The 17,871-nt window shown below is 51.4% G+C and overlaps 2 protein-coding genes across 5 annotated transcripts; both read left to right on the forward strand.

The window, feature by feature from the left end:
• Nucleotides 1-3,792: 3,792 nt before the first annotated feature.
• POP7 (POP7 homolog, ribonuclease P/MRP subunit) lies at nt 3,793-4,996 on the forward strand. 3 transcript variants are annotated; one of them, XM_045541469.1, is made up of 2 exons: nt 3,793-3,883; nt 4,303-4,996. In XM_045541469.1, the coding sequence occupies exon 2, from the start codon at nt 4,313-4,315 to the stop codon at nt 4,733-4,735; it is 423 nt and encodes a 140-aa protein (XP_045397425.1). In that variant the 5' UTR covers nt 3,793-3,883; nt 4,303-4,312; the 3' UTR covers nt 4,736-4,996. The 3 variants fall into 3 exon arrangements, with proteins under 3 accessions (XP_045397425.1, XP_045397423.1, XP_045397424.1); XM_045541467.1 differs by having other exon boundaries at nt 3,834-4,054; XM_045541468.1 differs by lacking the exon at nt 3,793-3,883 and adding an exon at nt 4,063-4,156.
• A 10,624-nt stretch (nt 4,997-15,620) lies between these two features.
• Nucleotides 15,621-17,560, forward strand: EPO (erythropoietin). 2 transcript variants are annotated; one of them, XM_045541471.1, is made up of 5 exons: nt 15,621-15,710; nt 16,259-16,407; nt 16,641-16,727; nt 16,982-17,161; nt 17,321-17,560. In XM_045541471.1, exons 1-5 carry the CDS (start codon nt 15,698-15,700, stop codon nt 17,474-17,476), a joined length of 585 nt encoding a protein of 194 aa, XP_045397427.1. In that variant the 5' UTR covers nt 15,621-15,697; the 3' UTR covers nt 17,477-17,560. The 2 variants fall into 2 exon arrangements, with proteins under 2 accessions (XP_045397427.1, XP_045397429.1); XM_045541473.1 differs by having other exon boundaries at nt 17,324-17,560.
• The last annotated feature ends 311 nt before the right edge of the window (nt 17,561-17,871 follow it).

Here is a 17,871-nt window from a genome sequence, read left to right on the forward strand (position 1 = left end):
ACTGGAAGTGAAGGAGAAATTTTAGTTGAGGGCCTTTAATGCCACTGAAAGTTTTTGACTGGACACTAGCACCCACTGTAGATGCAGCATGTCAAAGACAGCACAGTGACTCCAGGATAGAAGACTGGAGGATGGCCCTGGGTCTCCTGGGCACCAGTTTGTGACATTGGGCAAGTAATCTCCACCAGCTGTAAAGTGGGAATGCTGATGCTGATGACAATGGTAATTGAAGCATATAAAGTCCCTCTTTGAGAGAAGAAACTCTGAAATCAGAACTGTGAATCTCCCATACGGAATTAAAGAAATCACTTGGACCTAACATATTTTTGTTTATCCAGGTGTTAAGCTGTGAAATGTCTGTGTTTTAAATTTGCGAGCTTTTGAACTAAACAAAGAGATTTGGTTAGAAGATTAATTGAGATGAAAGAGTGGTCTCAAGCAAGACCAAACAGCCAAACTCTGCCTTTTTTCTCAATAACAGATTCCTCTGCAATGTTTTCCTTCTATAAAATGCAAAGAGATAAAGACTATCTTACTGTCAAATCGGTTTATTACAGAGCCTGGCTTCACCCACCTAAATTGTGAACCTTTATATATATATATACATATATATATATGGATATCAAAGTTTATAAAACATTTTAGATATCATGGAAAGACACACAATCTGAGTAATGTAGTGATAGCCCATAAACTGTACTTATTGTTAATTATCAAACATAATGGGCCTTAAAATTAATTTATTACATTCAGAATTACTTTCTGCCATGAGCTAAGTTCTTTGGTCAACCAAATATAACTGCCTATTAAGTCACCAATGACCTCCATGTTGCTAAATCCAGTGGTCCATTATATGACCTGTCAGCAGCCATGACTACTGACTGTCACTTTCTCCTCCAGAAGTGCTTTCAGGACGCCCTACTCCCATGGTTTTTCTCCTGCCTCACTAGCTGCTGCTTCTCTGATCTTTGCTGGTTCCTCTTTTCCCCAACATCCCAGAACTGAGTCTTTCAGCATCTCCCCATTGTAATAAAATATCAAGTCCCACTGCTAGACATTCCTGTCTCAGCTTAATTGTCACCTCCTCTGGAAAACCTTGGATCCCCAAGATCATATTGGCTGTTTCCTCTTGGGGGGGGGTCCACCAAATCCTTTACATGCCCCCTCCCCCTTAGCACAGGTCACGATATCCTGCTCACCTTGTCTTCCACACTAACATATTCACTACTTAGCACAGAAATATGTACTATAACCAGTATTCTAGCAGCCTTGCAGGTCTCCTTGATCCAACCCTTATTGCTGCATAGTATTCTATGGGATGGATGTACCATAGTTTGTTTACTATTCACCAATTGAAAGACATCTGGGTTGTTTCCAGTTTTGGCTATTATAAATAAAACTGCTGTGGATGTCATGTACAGGTTTTTAAATGCCCAGGAGTACTCTCCCTGGGTCATATGGTAAGTGTATGTTTAATTTTAGAAGAAACTGTCAAACTGTTTTCCAGAATGGCTGCACCATTTTACATTTGCACAAGCAGTGTATGAGAGATCCAGCTTTTCTGCATTCTCATCCACATTTGGTATTGTCAGGATTTTGGATTTTAGCCATTCTGCTAATTGGATAATGGTAGTTATGGTTTTCATGTGCATTTCCTTAGTGGGTAAGGATACTGAACATCCTGTGGTGTGCAGTACGTACTTGCCATTCTTATATCCTCTTTTGCTGAAGTGTCTGTTCAAGACTTTTGTCCATTTTCTAATTCAATTGTTTTCTAACTCTTGAGTTTAGAGAGTTCTTTGTATATTCTGGATACAAGTCCTTTGTTGGATATATGACTTGCAAATATTTTCTCCCAGTCCCTGGCTTCTCTTTTCATCCTATTAATGTGATCTTTCACAGAGCAAAGGTTTTAAAATGTTGATGGATTCCAGTTTATCAATTTTTTTCTTTTACAGATTATGCTTTTGGAGTCATGTCTAAGAACTCTTCACCTAATCCTACATCATAAAGATTTTTTTTTCTGTTTTCTTCTGAAAGTTTTACAGTTTCAGATTTTATATTTAGCTCTACCATCCATTTTGTATTAATTTTTTGCACAAGGCTGAGGTTCATTTCTTTGCCTATTTGTCCATTGGTTTCAGTACCACTTGTTGAAAAGACTGTTCTTTCCCCATTGAACTGTTTTTGTATTTTTGTCAAAAATGAGCTGTCTGTACTTGTTTGAGTCTATTTCTAGGTTCTCTATTCCATTCTGTTGATTTTTTTGGTCTGTCGATACCACACTTTCTTGATTATTGTAGTTATATAGTAAATATTTGTTTCAGAATATTATAGGGGTACACACATTTTGGTTACATACTTTGCTTTTGTACAGTTTGAGTCAAAGTTATAAGTGTGCCCTCCACCCAGATAAGTGTGCATTGTACCCGTTAGGTGTAAATTTACCTGTCCCCTCCTCCCCCCTTATATAATAAATCTTAAAATCAGTAGTATTATAACAACAACTTTTTCTTTTGTAAAATTGTTTTAACCATTCTTCTTTTGACTTTCCATAATTTTATAATAAACCTATGTAAATCCCTTGCTGGGATTTTCATACGAATTTCATTAAACATATATCAATTTGAGGAGAATTGATATCTTTGCTATGTAGAATCTTCCAATTCAACATAAACCCCAAGCTTATGGTTAATGAAAGAATCTGAAGGCAAAGGCTAGAACCGCAGGATTTAAAAGGTGCGGGCAGGGAAGTTGTCAGGAATCCGACCTCTTTCCAGACTTCGGTCGAATGGGGTCAGACTCCGCCCTAGGCGACTGGAGAAGGGTCTGGGGGGCATAAATATGCGAACGCACTTGTGTAGGTTTACAATTTACAGGATTAGAGGGGTTTCACAACACATTTGCAAGATAGGAATTAGCATTCCCGTTTGAGTGATGAGGAAACTGAAGCGGAGAGTAGTTCAACGTCCCCAGTGCGAGTCTAACTCATTTCCGAAGGGAACTCTCCAGAAGCTACACAAATAAATATAGGCAGACAGCCCCTCCCCCCGCCTCCGGCCTTGGGAGCCACGAACCGTGCGCGGCCACCCAGTCTTGCCCGCCAGGGGGCGACAAGCCCCGGCTCCCGAGTCGGGCCGCTGCGGCAGACTATGGGAGATGGTTGAGGGGCGTGGGTGGGTCAGCGTGCGCTGGGGGAGCCATGAAAGCTGGCTCTTAGCCTGAGTCCCCGGCAGAGACACCGGAGAGGGTTGGGTTTCCGTGAACTGCAGGGGCGTCCTGGGGCGCTGTCCTTCTGGGAGGTGGGGACCCGACCTTGTCGCTAAATGCCCCCCTCTGCCCTTGAGCAACAGCGACCTTGAGCCGTAGGTCAACTTTGCCAACTATGCCCACGCTTCTGATCAGAACCGCGACGGACCCGGGAGTTCAGATTCGCCTTCAAGCCCCTTCCCGATCACAGTCTCCTGAACTCGCCCCGCTCCCTGCTCAGCTCTCTGGGAAGAGGGAAGACACCCCCACTCCCCAATCCTCCACGCCCCTAGAATAGCCTTCGCGCCGGGTATCTCCCCTTCGAGACCCTTCCGCGGGCCAGGAACTTGGACTGGCCTAGAGAAGCCGACCTTCCCCTTCTAGCTCCTCCCCGCTCGGACTTGGTGCCCTCCCCCTGCCTCCCGCCCCGCCCCGCCCCCGAAGCGTACACGTGGTAGATCCCCTCCCGGCTGGAAGCCTCGCGTTACTCAAACGCCTCGCGCGGGAGCGGGGGCGCTCAGGAAAGGGGCGGGGAGAACGGAGGCCGGGAAGGCGATTTGTGGATCTCGCGGGCCTGGCCGCGGGGGACGGGCGCGCGTGCGCACTCTGCCGCCTTTTCCGAAGCCCGGCGCCGGTAGGGCTGCCGCGATCTGGAGTGGCTGTTTGGCGCTCCTTTCCTTTTTTCCGTTTCGCTAGGACTAGGGGTCGCGGGCAGCACCCTCTACTTGGGCCGGCCGGCGAGCCCTTGAGTGGCCTGGCGGGGAGCGGGCCGCGCGCGCCTGCAGGGCACGGGGGAACGGAGAAAGTAGGCGCGCAAAAGCCGCGGAAGGGGGCGGTGGAGGGGCGTGAGGTTGGGGCAACGTGATGAGCGAATAAGAACTGGGGCGGGGAGGTGCGGATGCTTGAGGTGAGTGGCAGGGAGCTGAGAGGCTGGAAGGGAAGACGGACGTAGAGTGCGTCCTCTCACGGGCGCACCCTTTGTACAGGAAGCGCGGTAGGAGAGGATGCAAAGTCGCGTGTGACCCATCTGTTCTCATCCCTTTCCCGTGCCAGGGCACACAGCATGGCAGAAAACCGAGAGCTCCGCGGGACCGTCGAGGCTGAGCTGGACCCGGTGGAGTACACCCTTAGGAAACGGCTTCCCCACCGCCTGCCCCGGAGGCCCAATGACATTTATGTCAACATGAAGACTGACTTTAAGGCTCAACTGGCCCGCTGCCAGAAGCTGCTAGACGGAGGTGCGCGGGGTCAGAACGCATGCACTGAGATCTACATTCATGGCTTGGGCCTGGCCATCAACCGTGCCATCAACATTGCTCTGCAGCTGCAGGCAGGCAGCTTCGGGTCCTTGCAGGTGGCTGCCAATACCTCCACCGTGGAGCTTGTTGATGAGCTGGAACCCGAGACTGATACACGGGAGCCGTTGACCCGAATCCGCAACAACTCAGCCATACACATCCGAGTCTTCAGGGTCACACCCAAGTAATTGAAATGAAGCTGGTCCGCTTATCCCCTCTCCCCACTCAGCTAGGCCCAGATGTGGCTCTCCTTATGCTGAGTACTGTCATGGATCTCCCATCATAGTCATGTTAAGAAAAGGCTACTCTCTCACAGCCCAAAGGACTCTGCATTGAGGGAGGGGGCAGTTGTCTCTAGTTAGGCCCAAGCAGTGGGTCTTCCTGAGTCTGTGTGTTCTGTAACTTGTCCTGTACAATAAAAAGTGCCAAGTTGTGTTAGTTTCCTGCCACCCCACTGCCACTGCCTCTTGTCTGTGTAAATTCTGTATGTACCTAGAGCAGGAAATTTTACAGGTACCTAGTTACTACAGGAGGGGAACCCAAGTGTTCCTGCCTCCATAAAAGCATAGATCATACTATGAACAGTGTGTAACATAAGACAAACTGTTTAGTACCGTGCAGAAACCTGACAATCCCAGTGTTTGTTTGAAAATTTTTCATCTCAGGGAGGCTGGGCAGATAAAGTGTATACTCTCACGTGCTGAGATGCAGCCATGGTGCTCAGGATGCATCGGGCTCCTTGGCAATAATCCCAGACATGGGAGAGGTGAGGGTTTAAGGATGAAGGAAGCAAACTAAGACTTCGTGGCCTCCCTTGTGTCAGTCTCTGTGGTAGGGACTGAGAAGGTGCTTCATGTAATTTCTGGTCCTGCAGGGCCCAGCTGGCTCCCAGGCAGCTGTGGTCCAGAGCCCTTCAGATCCTTTCTGATTGGGCTGCTCCGGTGGGAAAGGGAAGCCCCACTCTGAATAATTAATTACTGGCACACAGGTAATAAATAATTTTTGAAATATTTTTGGGATGTCCCAGTTTTTCACATTTATCACACTTAGAACCAACTAAAGCAATGTTTTGTGTTATTTTTGAGTTGGTGTCTAACTCTGTCACCCAGGCTAGAATGTAGTGGAACCATCATTTGCTTGTTGCCCAGGCGGGTCTCAGATTCCTGTGCTCAAGTGATCCTCCTGCCTCAGCCTCCCAAGGTGCTGGGATTACAGGCATGAACTGGCACCATGCCTGCCTAAGGCAATGTTTATTGAAGTGAGTAGTGACCCACCCATATGTGGCTTTGAGATCAATTTACTGTGTCATAGCAGTTATTTTAAAAAAGCATGTAGGCGGCTGGGCGTGGTGGCTCATGCCTGTAATCCTAGCACTCTGGGAGGCCGAGGCAGGTGGATCACTCAAGGTCAGGAGTTCGAGACCAGCCTGAGCAAGAGCGAGACCCCATCTCTACTAAAAACAGAAAGAAATTAGCTGGGCAACTAAAAATATATAGGAAAAATTAGCCGGGCATGGTGGCATGTGCCTGTAGTCCCAGCTACTCGGGAGGCTGAGGCAGAAAGATCACTTGAGCCCAGGAGTTTGAGATTGCTGTGAGCTAGGCTAACGCCATGGCTCTCTAGCCCGGGCAACAGAGTGAGACTCTGTCTCAAAAAAAAAAAAAAAAAAAAAAAAAAAAAGCACGTAGGCCAGGCAGGGCACAGTGGCTCACGCCTGTTACCTAGTACTCTGGGAGGCTGAGGCGGGAGGTGGGAGGATTGCTTGAGCTCAGGAGTTCAAGACAGCCTGAGTAAGAGTGAGACCCCTGTCTCTACCAAAAAGAAAAAAATTAAGTGAAAAATAAAAAGTGCAACTTAAATTGTAATGTTTATTGAAGCTTTTTCAGTTAGATATGTGTGTATACACATGCATACTAGTTAGGACATAAATTATGTTTTTTATTGGCGGTCACAAGAGTTTGAAAGCCTCTAATATAAGGGTTAGTAACAGGATTTTACTTTAGTTCTTGTGAAGGTAGTTTGGTTTGGAGGTCTGAGAATCAGGCTTCTGATTTCTCAAATCCCTTCCTCTGGCTTGTTTGTATGACATGGCACCTACCTTCAAGGGACTCACCACCTAATTGGGAAGGTGGACAAACATAAGTGTCTGTGAACGAGTAAGATGTGTTATGTAAGAAGAGTGGGGTGCAATGGAAATGTGGAGATGGAAAGGGCTAACTTCCTGGTGGGGTCCAAAATAGTTTCCCCTTTGACCTGGGTGTTGAAGGGTGAGTAAGAGTTTGCCAGGCAGAAAAGACAGGAGAGGGCATATTTGGCAGAGAGATCAAAGGGGGTTCATGAATAGGTAGGGTGTGTTCTGAGACTGGAGGGACTCCAGGTGGCCAGAAAACAGGAGGCACGGGGGAGACAAGGCCGCTGACTTTTCTATTGGGCCACACTCCCCCCATCAGCCTTGACTGCAAGGCTCCCTTGTCTGGGAGTCCCTGAGTAGTGGAGTGGGGAGCCTGCGGCAGCTGGATAGAACTGTGTCTCCTTGCACGTATGTGCTCTTGTCTCTGCGTCCCTGGCCTTGGCCCAGCTGAGGTGGTGGCAGGCAGCCCTTTTGCGTTTGGTTTGTTTTGGCAGCTCCCTCTTCAGCCTAGTTGTTGTTTCTACTCCATGTTTTCTCACTGCTTGCCAGTGGGGCTTCCCTCAGTGGCAGTTCTGCAGAAACAGACCCTAGACGTTATCACTGAAGGGAAAAAGGGTCTAAGGGCTCACTGTTTAGTGTGTGCGGGCAGGTAGTGGGCGTGAGCAAGGCTCCTGTATCTATTGGAGTGCATGCATGGTGGGTGGATTGGGCAGGGAACCCCGAATCCAGTACCGTAGGGAGGCTCTCACCTCTGTTCCCCTCCCTTTACTGGTCCTTTGAGGTGACTTCCATCAAAGCTTCGGAAAATGGGAGAGGGTTGGGGACGGAAGGGGTGTCCAAATGCAGTGCCCCTCCCTCCTTTTTATTCAACAGTTGCAGAGCCCACATGAATGGGAAATGACCTCTAACTTCAGAACAGATCCCCAGAGGCCAGAATGCAAATGCTTGTCTTGGAGAAGAGTGTAGACATTGGCTTATCATCCATAGCATTTACTGAGCCTCCACTAGTTGTCAGGATCTGTGTTAGGCACCCTGCCTACCAGGAGAGGTATAAACTGTGGGTCCTGTAAAGCCTAACGGGGAGCAAATAGATTTAAAAAGACAAGTAATTTGTGTAGTGTTTGCAATTGTCCTAGCAATAGTAAGAGTTTAATAAATAGTAAGGGCTACTATTTTTTCTTTGAGACAGGGTCTCACTCTGTCATCCAGGCTAGAGTGCAGTGGCATCATCCTAGCTCACAGCAACCTCAAACTGCTGGGCTCCAGCGATCCTCCTGCCTCAGCCTCCTGAGTAGCTGGGACTACAGGTGCATGCCATCACACCCGGTTAATTTTTCTAATGTTTGTAGAGATGGAGTCTCGCTCTTGCTCAGGCTGATCTCAAACTCCTGGCCGCCTGCCTTGGCTCATAGATGTGAGTCACGACATCTGGCCTCAGGCTACTATTATTTAGTGTGACGCCATTTTGCTAAGAAATGGTTTAAGGCTTCGTAATAGGAATGGGGAAAAGGGAAGGAATGTGATTTTGTGTATGTTTAACTCACTAGTCCAGGTTATTCTGCCAGGCTTTTAATTGTGGCTCTCCTAGCAGGGAAAAGGATAGACTCTCAGGACACATTAAGTGGTTCAGATGAGCTGATGACTCTCCTAGGAAGGCCCAGCACTTTGTCCCAGGTGAGGTCTTGGTGCTCAGTCAGGAGTCAGGGGAAGAATGGTGTGTTCCACAAACCCTCGAACCTCTCAAGGGGTTGGACAAGCCTGTGTCAGATATCGCTCCTTAGGGAACAGGTGTCCAACTGCGCAGAGAGTTGGGATGAGGCAAAGGTCACCCCACCAAGAAAGATGTCTGTGAAAATGGCCACTTAAAGCCCCATCTCCGTAATGACATTAGGGGTGCTTTGTAATTTATGTGTTTGGGTTCAGCTCTTTTTTCTAGTTTTTCAGTGATCACGTTATTGTTTTTGTAATAAGAAAAAGTTAATTTTTTACAAAGCCTGTTCCTGATTGATCCTTTGTTCTCTAGGTGCGGTGATTAGGGAGTTAGTTAGAAACCTAATGCGATAACCTCAAGAAGTGATTTTATTGTCTAATCCAATAACAAATATCTGATGAATGAATGGGTGGGTAGATACATGGATGGGTAAGCATGGGGAACAGCTTGCTGTGTCCTCTGTAACAAGCGTCTGCTTCCTTGAGAAACACCAAATGTCTTGTCGCTGAAAGTATGCTAGCAGGACCTCCTGGATCCCTTCCAACTCAGACTCTACGACTCTTGTTTATTGCAAGAAAAATAACCTTTCTTGCAGGACTAAAATTGTTTGCTGGCTCATGAACTATATAAGACATGAGCCAAAAGGCTCACTTACCTACAGATCAGGGGATGCCTACGGGATCAAGCAGCAAGTTCTTATAATTTGTTAGTTCTCAGTGAACCACGAACAATTTGGGAACATATTTGCTAAATTTGGATGTTGATGCCTATGTCTCAGGCTGCTATAAACTTCCCTTGGCCTGTACTCCTCTAGGTAGGAATAGCCTAGAGGGCTGCCCAGTAGAAGGATTGCATGCAAAATCCTTCAAAAGTCACTGAGTCCCATCCAGTGTCAACAAAATGAAACTTTTGCATTCACAGCTGCCCACCTGCAAAGGCCTTACATGTGAAAGAAAAATGCTTCTCATTTATTTTGCCAATAGTTTTTTTTTTTTCAGGTTAGGATTTTCTGATTTTATTTTTGCTTGGACAGGGGAAAGTTACTCTGATTAATTTATCAGTTCTATTTTCTTCTCATATAGGATAAAGCTTAGGAATACTCAGTGAGGCCAGGCGTGGTGGCTCACACCTGTAATCTCAGCATTTAGGGAGGTGGGAGGATCACTTGAAGACAGGAGTTTGAAACCAGCCTGGGCAATGTAGCAAGACCCCATCTCTAAAAAAAAAAAAAAAAGGAAGGAATACTCAGTGATACTTACTGGCTAGAGATGCTAGGATGTAGTCTGATACTTTTCACAGAAATCTGACTGGGGGAAGTGGTTCTGGAGCTTGAGGCAGATGTCTTTGGTGTTCTGGGAACGCTCCTTCAAGGACTCAAGATTTTGGGGAATTCAAGAGATAAGCAACTAAGGAGGGTGGCCCTATCTAGGGTGAGCCCAAGGTCTCATTCAGGCCAAGGTCATTGGGGCTTCTTCTGGCCTCCCTAGGAAGAGACCCACATTGATGGGGCAAGAAATCTCTGATGGGCCCCCAGATCTGAATAAACCAAGCAAGTTTAAGTCTGGGTTGATGCTTGCCTCTTCCCCACATCCAACTCCTGCCGTGATGCCACTTCACTCAACTGTGTTCAGAGGCAGTCTCTCCTAAGTGCAGTCAATACAGACACCCACAGACACCTATGTCCACCCCACTGTTTTGATGACCCTTTTCCAGTGAGTTGCATGGTATGGGCAGCCACAATACCAGAGATACAGTGCTGGTGGAGGATGCTGGAGGAAGGCTGAGGTCTCCAGATCTCCAAAGAAAACACAAATAAAAGAGATAATCAAGAGTAGCATAATAATAGCCAACATTTATTGATTACCATGTGCCAGGTGTTATGCTAATATAACCCCATCACAACCGTAGGAAGAAATTACTGATGTTTTCAGCATCCTCATTCTGCAGAAAAAAGTCCAAGTCACATGTCCAAGTCAGGTACCTGGCAAGTCAGTGGCAGAACTCAGGCCACCAATCCAAGCACTCTTAATAACACCAGACAACCTTTTGAGCCACAGAGGCGTTGGCTGAGAACAGAAAGCTGGATGTCTGGTTCTGTCAACTCCTTTGTGACCAAGAAAGCAGCCCTTGCCTCAATTTCTCCAAGCTGACCTTGGCAAAGGACTTTCCTTTGGTTCTCCAGCATTTTTGCTTCCTTCCCAGTTTCCCAAGGGCCAGGAAGTTCCCCCCACAAAGGCCCCCAGCCACCTCACTTCCCAGCACAGAAGGTCCTCTGGGCCACTGGCTGAACTCCCGAGCCAAGCCAAGAAGCCACTGCTTGGAAAGGAGCGGGACGAAAGGCCCAGAGCTCCCCCACCCCCGGTCAGCCTCCAGGCAGCTGGAGCTCCATGCTGCCTGGGGGTCTGGGACAGCTCAGGGAGGCTGTAAATTTTCTTCTCCTTGGATTTCCAATCTCCATTGGCTGCCAGGAGGAATCTGTTGGACAGAGCCTGTCTCCACCCCCGCCATCCTGTCATTACAACCCCTTTTCATACCCTGCTTCAATGGCCTGTTCAGGGAGCAGATGGAGGCCTCGAGGGCCCCAGGGTCCCAGGGACCTGGGTGCGCCCGGTGTGGCTCTCTCCCATCTCCAGGCCTCCCGTTCTCTGGCCGAGGAGCCTGAGTGGAGAGACCACATAACGCAATCCGCACGTGGGCGATGCCCACACAGGCAACGTGCTGGGTGCTTGGTGGGCACAAAGGTGTATGAGGCATGAGACCTTCCAGACATGGCCCTTTGCTCTCTTTTCTGAGTACAAGGGCACTGGAGCTGCATGACTCCAGAGAGTTCCATTCCCACTTTCCCATCAGAGCCTTTTTTTTTTTTTTTGAGACAGTCTTGCTTTGCTGCCCAGGCTAGAGTGAGTGCCGTGGCATCAGCCTAGCTCACAGCAACCTCAAACTCCTGGGCTTAAGCGATCCTACTGCCTCAGCCTCCCGAGTAGCTGGGACTACAGGCATGCACCACCATGCCCAGCTCATTTTTTCTATATATATATTTTTTAGTTGGCCAGATAATTTCTTTCTATTTTTAGTAGAGACGGGGTCTCGCTCTTGCTCAGGCTGGTCTCGAACTCCTGACCTCGAGTGATCCACCTGCCTCGGCCTCCCAGAGTGCTAGGATTACAGGCGTGAGCCACCTTGCCCGGCCTCAGAGTCTTTTTTTTATTGTTATTATTTTTTTATTTTTTATTTTTTATTTTTTTTGAGACAGAGTGTCGCTTTGTTGCCCTGGCTAGAGTGAGTCCCGTGGCGTCAGCCTAGCTCACAGCAACCTCAAACTCCTGGGCTTAAGCGATCCTACTGCCTCAGCCTCCCGAGTAGCTGGGACTACAGGCATGCGCCACCATGCCCGGCTAATTTTTTCTATATATATATTTTAGTTGGCCAGATAATTTCTTTCTATTTTTTTTAGTAGAGACGGGGTCTCGCTCTTGCTCAGGCTGGTCTCGAACTCCTGACCTCGAGTGATCCACCCACCTCGGCCTCCCAGAGTGCTAGGATTACAGGCGTGAGCCACCTCACCCGGCCATTTTTATTATTTTTTGACAGAGTCTGTCTCTGTCTCCCGGGCCAGAGTGCAGTGGCACCATCATAGCTCACTGCAACCTCAAACTCCTGGGCTCAAGCGATCCTCCTGCCTCAGCCTCCCAAGTAGCTGAGACTACAGGCATGCGCCACCACTCCTGGCTAATTTTTTCTCTATTTTTTGTAGAGATGGGGTCTTGCTCTTGCTCAGGCTTGTCTTGAACTCCTGACATCAAGTGATCCTCCTGCCTCAGCCTCCCAAAGCCATCAGAGTCTTCATGAATGCCCCCTAGAGTTGTGCGGTGCTCAGCTTTGACAGCTGTCCCTGCTGGCCCTGCCAGTGAGTGGCCTAAATGACGGCAATACAGGAGAAGAGGACAATTTCCTGCTGGGGGATCAGGGAAGTCTGTGCGGAGGAGGTAATGCTTGGGTTTGGGCTTTGAAGAAAAGGAGGAGATAGTGTGGGAGGGTGATCCAGGTGGAAGGCATGGGGTGACCAAAGTGGGGGAAGCTGCAAACCATCTCACTGCGCTCCTGTGATGGAGAGAATGGGAGAGAACACAGTGGGAGAACAGTCTGGAAAGTGAGGGCCACAGTTCTGAGGCAATGGGGAGCCACTGCAGGCCCAGAGGAATGACACGAACGAGGCTACTCACTGGAAAGTTAATCAAGTAGCAGGGCTAGGGGTCAACTGGAGGGGTCATGAGGGGACTCTGCCACAGTCCTGGGCCTGGCTCACACTGTGCCAGAGAAATGCCAGCAAGAATATGGAGGGGAACTGGTGGGGGGGAGGGACGGCGGGGATCGAAGGGAGGGCCCTAGGTAGCGTCCTGTTTTCTTCCTGTCCTTAAGGACAGATGAATGGACCCTACTGGCGGGATCCAAGAGCATCTGGGCTGAAGCCAGACCCCAAACCGGCTTCTGACCCATCAGCAGGATTACTGTGGCTCTGGACGAGGCCTGGCACGGACCAAGATCCTGCCATCTATCTTCCCTCCCATGCTGCAATCAGAGCTTTCTCTCCAAAAGCCCCAGGGGACAAGGCAGCCACTGCCTGTCCCTGCAGGCTCCAGCATCCACAGGCTGGTGCTCCTGGCCCATGTCCCTCCCCTCTGGCAGGCAGGGGCCTAAGGACCTCTGCTGAGCTGTGTGAGGCCGGGAGGGGCAGGTCCCATAGCCCAAAAGGCTCCTCCTTCTCCTCAGGCTGTGTTCACCCCACCCCGCCATCTGTCCCTGGCCCCCTCTCCATGGTTAGGTCAGGGCAGTGACCCAGGAGTCAGGGGCCCGGGAGAGCAGAGCCTGGGGAGGAGGGTGGGTCGGGACAGAATGCACGTGCAGACATGTGTGGACGTGAGTGTGCGTGTTCATGTCCCACAGCTGGGTTCTGGGAAGGAAGTAGACCCAGGCTCTGACGGCTGAGCGGGGCTGGGAGCCCCAACGCAGGTTTGGGGAGGGCCGGGAGCAGGCTCAAGGTGGGCAGGATCCCAGGGAGCCAGGCCCCTGTCACTTCCAGGCAGAAGCACACCCGCCTGTCTCCCACCCCGCACCCTTCCATTTCTCCAGACCCCTCCTTGATCATGCTCTCCTCCACCCTGCACCCCCTCCTCTCTCCCTCCCTCACCTGTATCAGCCCAGAGTCCCCAACTCCCTTACCTAAAACCGCAACTCCTGGGCCCCCTTCCACCTTTTCTCCTTAGTGCTTGCAGCCATGAGATCCTCTATCTTTGTGTTCATTGTGGCCTCCCCACTAGACTGTCAGCTCCCCCAGGGCAGGCATTCCTGTCTGTGGCATTTGCTGCTCTATCCCCAGGTCCCTGGTCAAGAATGGGCATTCCCTAAGTATCTCTTGAATGAATGAGTGAAGGTTTCCCACTCTTTCCAGACAAAATCCAAATTCTTCAGAGTGGCATTCAAGGCCCTTCCCAACCTGACGCCTCCCCAACCAGCACTCTGGCCTCATCTCCCACCTCTCCCTTCTCCATTGCCCCCCACCCTCCTCCACCCACCTCACATCTCTTCCCACTGACAACCCCCACCCCCTCCAGCCCTGGTCAAGGCTGAGCTCATTGTCACCTCCTCCATCAAATCCTCCTTGATTTCCCCCAGCTAGAAGTGAGCTCTCCCTCTTCCAAGCTCTTCCAAGCTCAGATCTGCACACTCCAGTTCTTAACATACTGCCCCGGGTACCTATCTTATGTCTGCTCTACTCTTGCACAAAAGAGGCAGTGAATACACGGATAAAATAGCTCTAACATCTCCAGGAGTGGTGGCACGTGCCTGTAGTCCCAGCTACTCAGGAGGCTGAGGTGAGAGGATCACATGAGGCCAGGAGTTCTGGGCTGTAGTGTGCTGTGCCTGTCAGGTGTCCACACTAAATTTGGCATCAATATGGTGACCTCTCAGGGGCAGGGGACTAGCAGGTGGCCTAAGGAGGGGTGGACTAGCCCAGGTTAGAAACAGAGCAGGTCAAAATTCCTGTGCTGATCAGTAGTGGGATTGTACCTGTAGACAGCCAATGAACTTCAGCCTGGGCAACATAACAAGACCCCATCTCTAAATTAATTAATAATAAATAAATACTTCTGATATTATGAGACTAAGTAGGCAGTGTGTGTAGGACTTTCCTGTCTTTTATGAAACCTGAGTGAAGTGAGGCTGGTACTTTCATCACACCTATTTGGCAGGTGAGGGCACCCAAGCCACTTTCTAAGGTTTGAGAGGCCAGCTAGCCTTGGACTCCCGCGCTGGGGAGCTTGGCCCTCCGCCTCAGGGCTCCCAGAAGCCACAAAAGCTTAGCTGTAAGTCCCAACTCCCATCACTCTTGGCGTTAGCTCTATTTCAGGGTTCTTAAGAATTCTGCCACATAGGTTAACCTAAACTACAGGTCAAAAAAACCCAGATGTCAAAGTGCATGTGTGTCCTGCACGGTGGGACGTGTCCTTTGTGCCCTAAAAGGTAAGTTTCTGAGTTTTCAGGGTCCTAGAAAGTGAGGAGTAGAGAAAAAAGAACCTCAGATTTCTTGTTCCCTTTGTCCCCGTGCCCAACACAAACAACACTAGTTTCCAGAACACGTTCTGGGATTGTGAGAAGGCAGGCAACCAACCGAGTTGCTCCAGCCAGCAGCTTCCGGCTCCCAGACCCAGCTATTTCGCGGGAACCCAGGAACCCAGGCACCTCTGAGCCCCTGCCCAAGACCGGGACATCGCCAGGAGAGGTGTCCGGTCCCCAGCCTTTCCCCGACGGCGCTCCTCTCCCGGCGCCCGCCGGCAGTCCGCCCGTCCCGCGGGTGCGCACCCGGCTCCGCTCCTCTCCCGGAGCCCAGGGGCCCGGGGCAGCCCGGTGCCCCGCGAGCGCCCGCAGCAGCCCTTCTCCCGCCCGGGCGAGCCCCCGACCCAGGCGTCCTGCCCCCTGCTCTGACCCCGGGTGGCCCCTAGCCCCGGCGACCCCTCACGCACACAGTCTCACCCCCACCCCCACCCGCGCACGCACACATGCTGATAACAGCCCCGACCCCCGGCGGGAGCCGCAGAGTCCCCGAGCCAACCCCGGCCGGTTGCTGCGCCGCGCCGGACTCCCGGACCCTGGCCAGGGCCACCGCGCCGGCTCTCCTGCGACCCCTGGACAGCGGCGCCCTCCTTCAGGCCGGTGCGGCTGTACCCCGCCGAGCTTCCCGGGATGAGGGCTCCCGGCGTGGGCGCCGGCCGAGCCCCTGGTCGCTGAGAGGCCGGGCGAGGCGCGGAGATGGGGGTGCGCGGTGAGTACCCGCGGGCTGCGGAGCTCCCGCCGGCCCGGGCCCGTGTTTGAGGAGGGATTTAGCGCTGGGGCTATTGGCCGGGAGGTGACCGGGTTCAAGGACCCGCGACTTGCCAAGGACCCCGGAAGGGGGAGGGCGGTGGGGCAGTCTCCAGGTGCCGGCCGGACTTGGGGAGTCCCTGTGGATGGCAAAAACCTGACCTGGAGACGGGGACAAGGTTTGGGGTTTCGGGGAGAAGAGGCGCCGCTCTGTGGGTGGGAAGCTGATAAGCTGATACCTGAGTCCTAGAGCAACAAGCGGGACCTGCGAGAGGGGAAGCCTGTGTCACACTGGGGTTGAAGTTTGGTCGCAGAAGTGGATGCCGGTAGCTGGGGGTGGGGTGCGCACGGGCCGCGGGATCGAGTGAGGGCTGCGGCAGCCGAGCGCTGGCAAGGCTGGGGTCAGAAGGGACGAGCTGGGGGCAGAGGCGCAGGATGAGTGAACGTGTCACTACAAACCAACCCCTTTCCTCCCCTCCTGGCCTCACACTCAGCCTGGCTCTCTTCTAGGATGTCCTGCCCGACTGCTTCTGCCGTCCTTGCTGCTGCTTTCTCTGGGCCTCCCAGTGCTGGGTGCCCCCCAACGCCTCAGCCTCATCTGTGACGTCCGAGTGCTGGAGAGGTACATCCTGGAAGCCAAGGAGGCAGAGAATGTCACGGTGAGTTCTCCTCCCCAGCATTCTCCACTGAATTCACTTGCAGGGCTCCAGGGTTCCCCTCCAAGATCCAGGAACGGGGTTCAGGGTGGAGGTGGGAAGTTGGATCCTCCCAGGATGATACAGGTGGTAGCCCCCAAAACATACCTGGAAGCTAGGTAAGGGGCGTCCTATGGCTGGTGGTCCAGGAACCAGAGCCCTGTGGGGAGGGGCCTGACTCCTCTCATGCATTTCAGATGGGCTGTGCTGAAGGCTGCAGCTTGAGCGAGAATATCACTGTCCCAGACACCAAAGTTAACTTCTATGCCTGGAAGAGGATGGAGGTGAGTTCATGTTTTCCTTCCTCTTGGGGAGTCTCATTTGGGTGGAAGGGAGAATGATGGAGACAGAGAAGAAATGGAGCAGTAGAGATGAGGGTTGTATGGAATATGCTCATTCATTTGTTCACTCATTCATTCATTTATTCATTCAACAAACCTTATTGCATACTTTCTGTTTGCTTAGCTTGGTTCCTGGGGCTGCTGAGGGGGGAGGGGACGGCCTGGGCCAGCTGACTCCTTGTCTCCATTCCCTGTAGGTCGGGCAGCAGGCCGTAGAAGTCTGGCAGGGCCTGGCCCTGCTCTCGGAAGCCGTCCTGAGGGGTCAGGCCCTGTTGGCCAACTCCTCCCAGCCATCGGAGACCCTGCAGCTGCACATGGACAGAGCCGTCAGTGGCCTGCGCAGCCTCACCTCCCTGCTTCGGGCGCTGGGAGCCCAGGTGAGTAGCAGTGGACACTTCCGTGTGCCTTCTGTAAGACAGAGAGAAGGGTCCTGTGAAGGAATACTGGGGCTCTCCTTACTTCCCTATTCTGTCCCTAATCCCGCTTCTCTCTGGGGTCCCCAGCACTGCAGTAACCTCCTGTTCTCCCCTTGGCAGAAGGAAGCCATCTCCCCTCCAGTCGCAGCCTCAGCTGCTCCACTCCGAACGTTCACTGTAGACACTTTGTGCAAACTTTTCCGAATCTACTCCAATTTCCTCCGTGGAAAGCTGAAGTTGTACACGGGGGAGGCCTGCAGGAGAGGGGACAGGTGACCGGGTGCCCCCTTCTGGTCACGGCCACCACCTCACTCACCACCATTGCCTGCGCCACGCCTTCTCCCACCACTCCCAACCCCCTTGGAGGGGCCATCAGCTCAACGCCAGCCTGTTCCACGGACACTCCAGTGCCAGCAGTGACATCTCAGGGGCCAAAAGAACTGTTCAGGGCTCAACTCTGAGATGGAAGGATGTCATAGGGCCAGCCTGAGGCCCCAAAGCAGGAAGAATTCAGAGATCAGCTTTAAACTCAGGGACAGAACCATGCTGGGGAGACACCTAAATTCACTTGGTGCCCTGCTGGATGGGATGCCAGGACAAGCTTTGGAGGCAAATACCTCTTTTTGTACCTACCACTAGGGGCAGAAGGACGAATTGGAGAATTTAGGTGG

The sequence above is a fragment of the Lemur catta genome, chromosome 2 (assembly GCF_020740605.2).
Source record: "Lemur catta isolate mLemCat1 chromosome 2, mLemCat1.pri, whole genome shotgun sequence".
NCBI classification, from domain to species: domain Eukaryota; kingdom Metazoa; phylum Chordata; class Mammalia; order Primates; family Lemuridae; genus Lemur; species Lemur catta.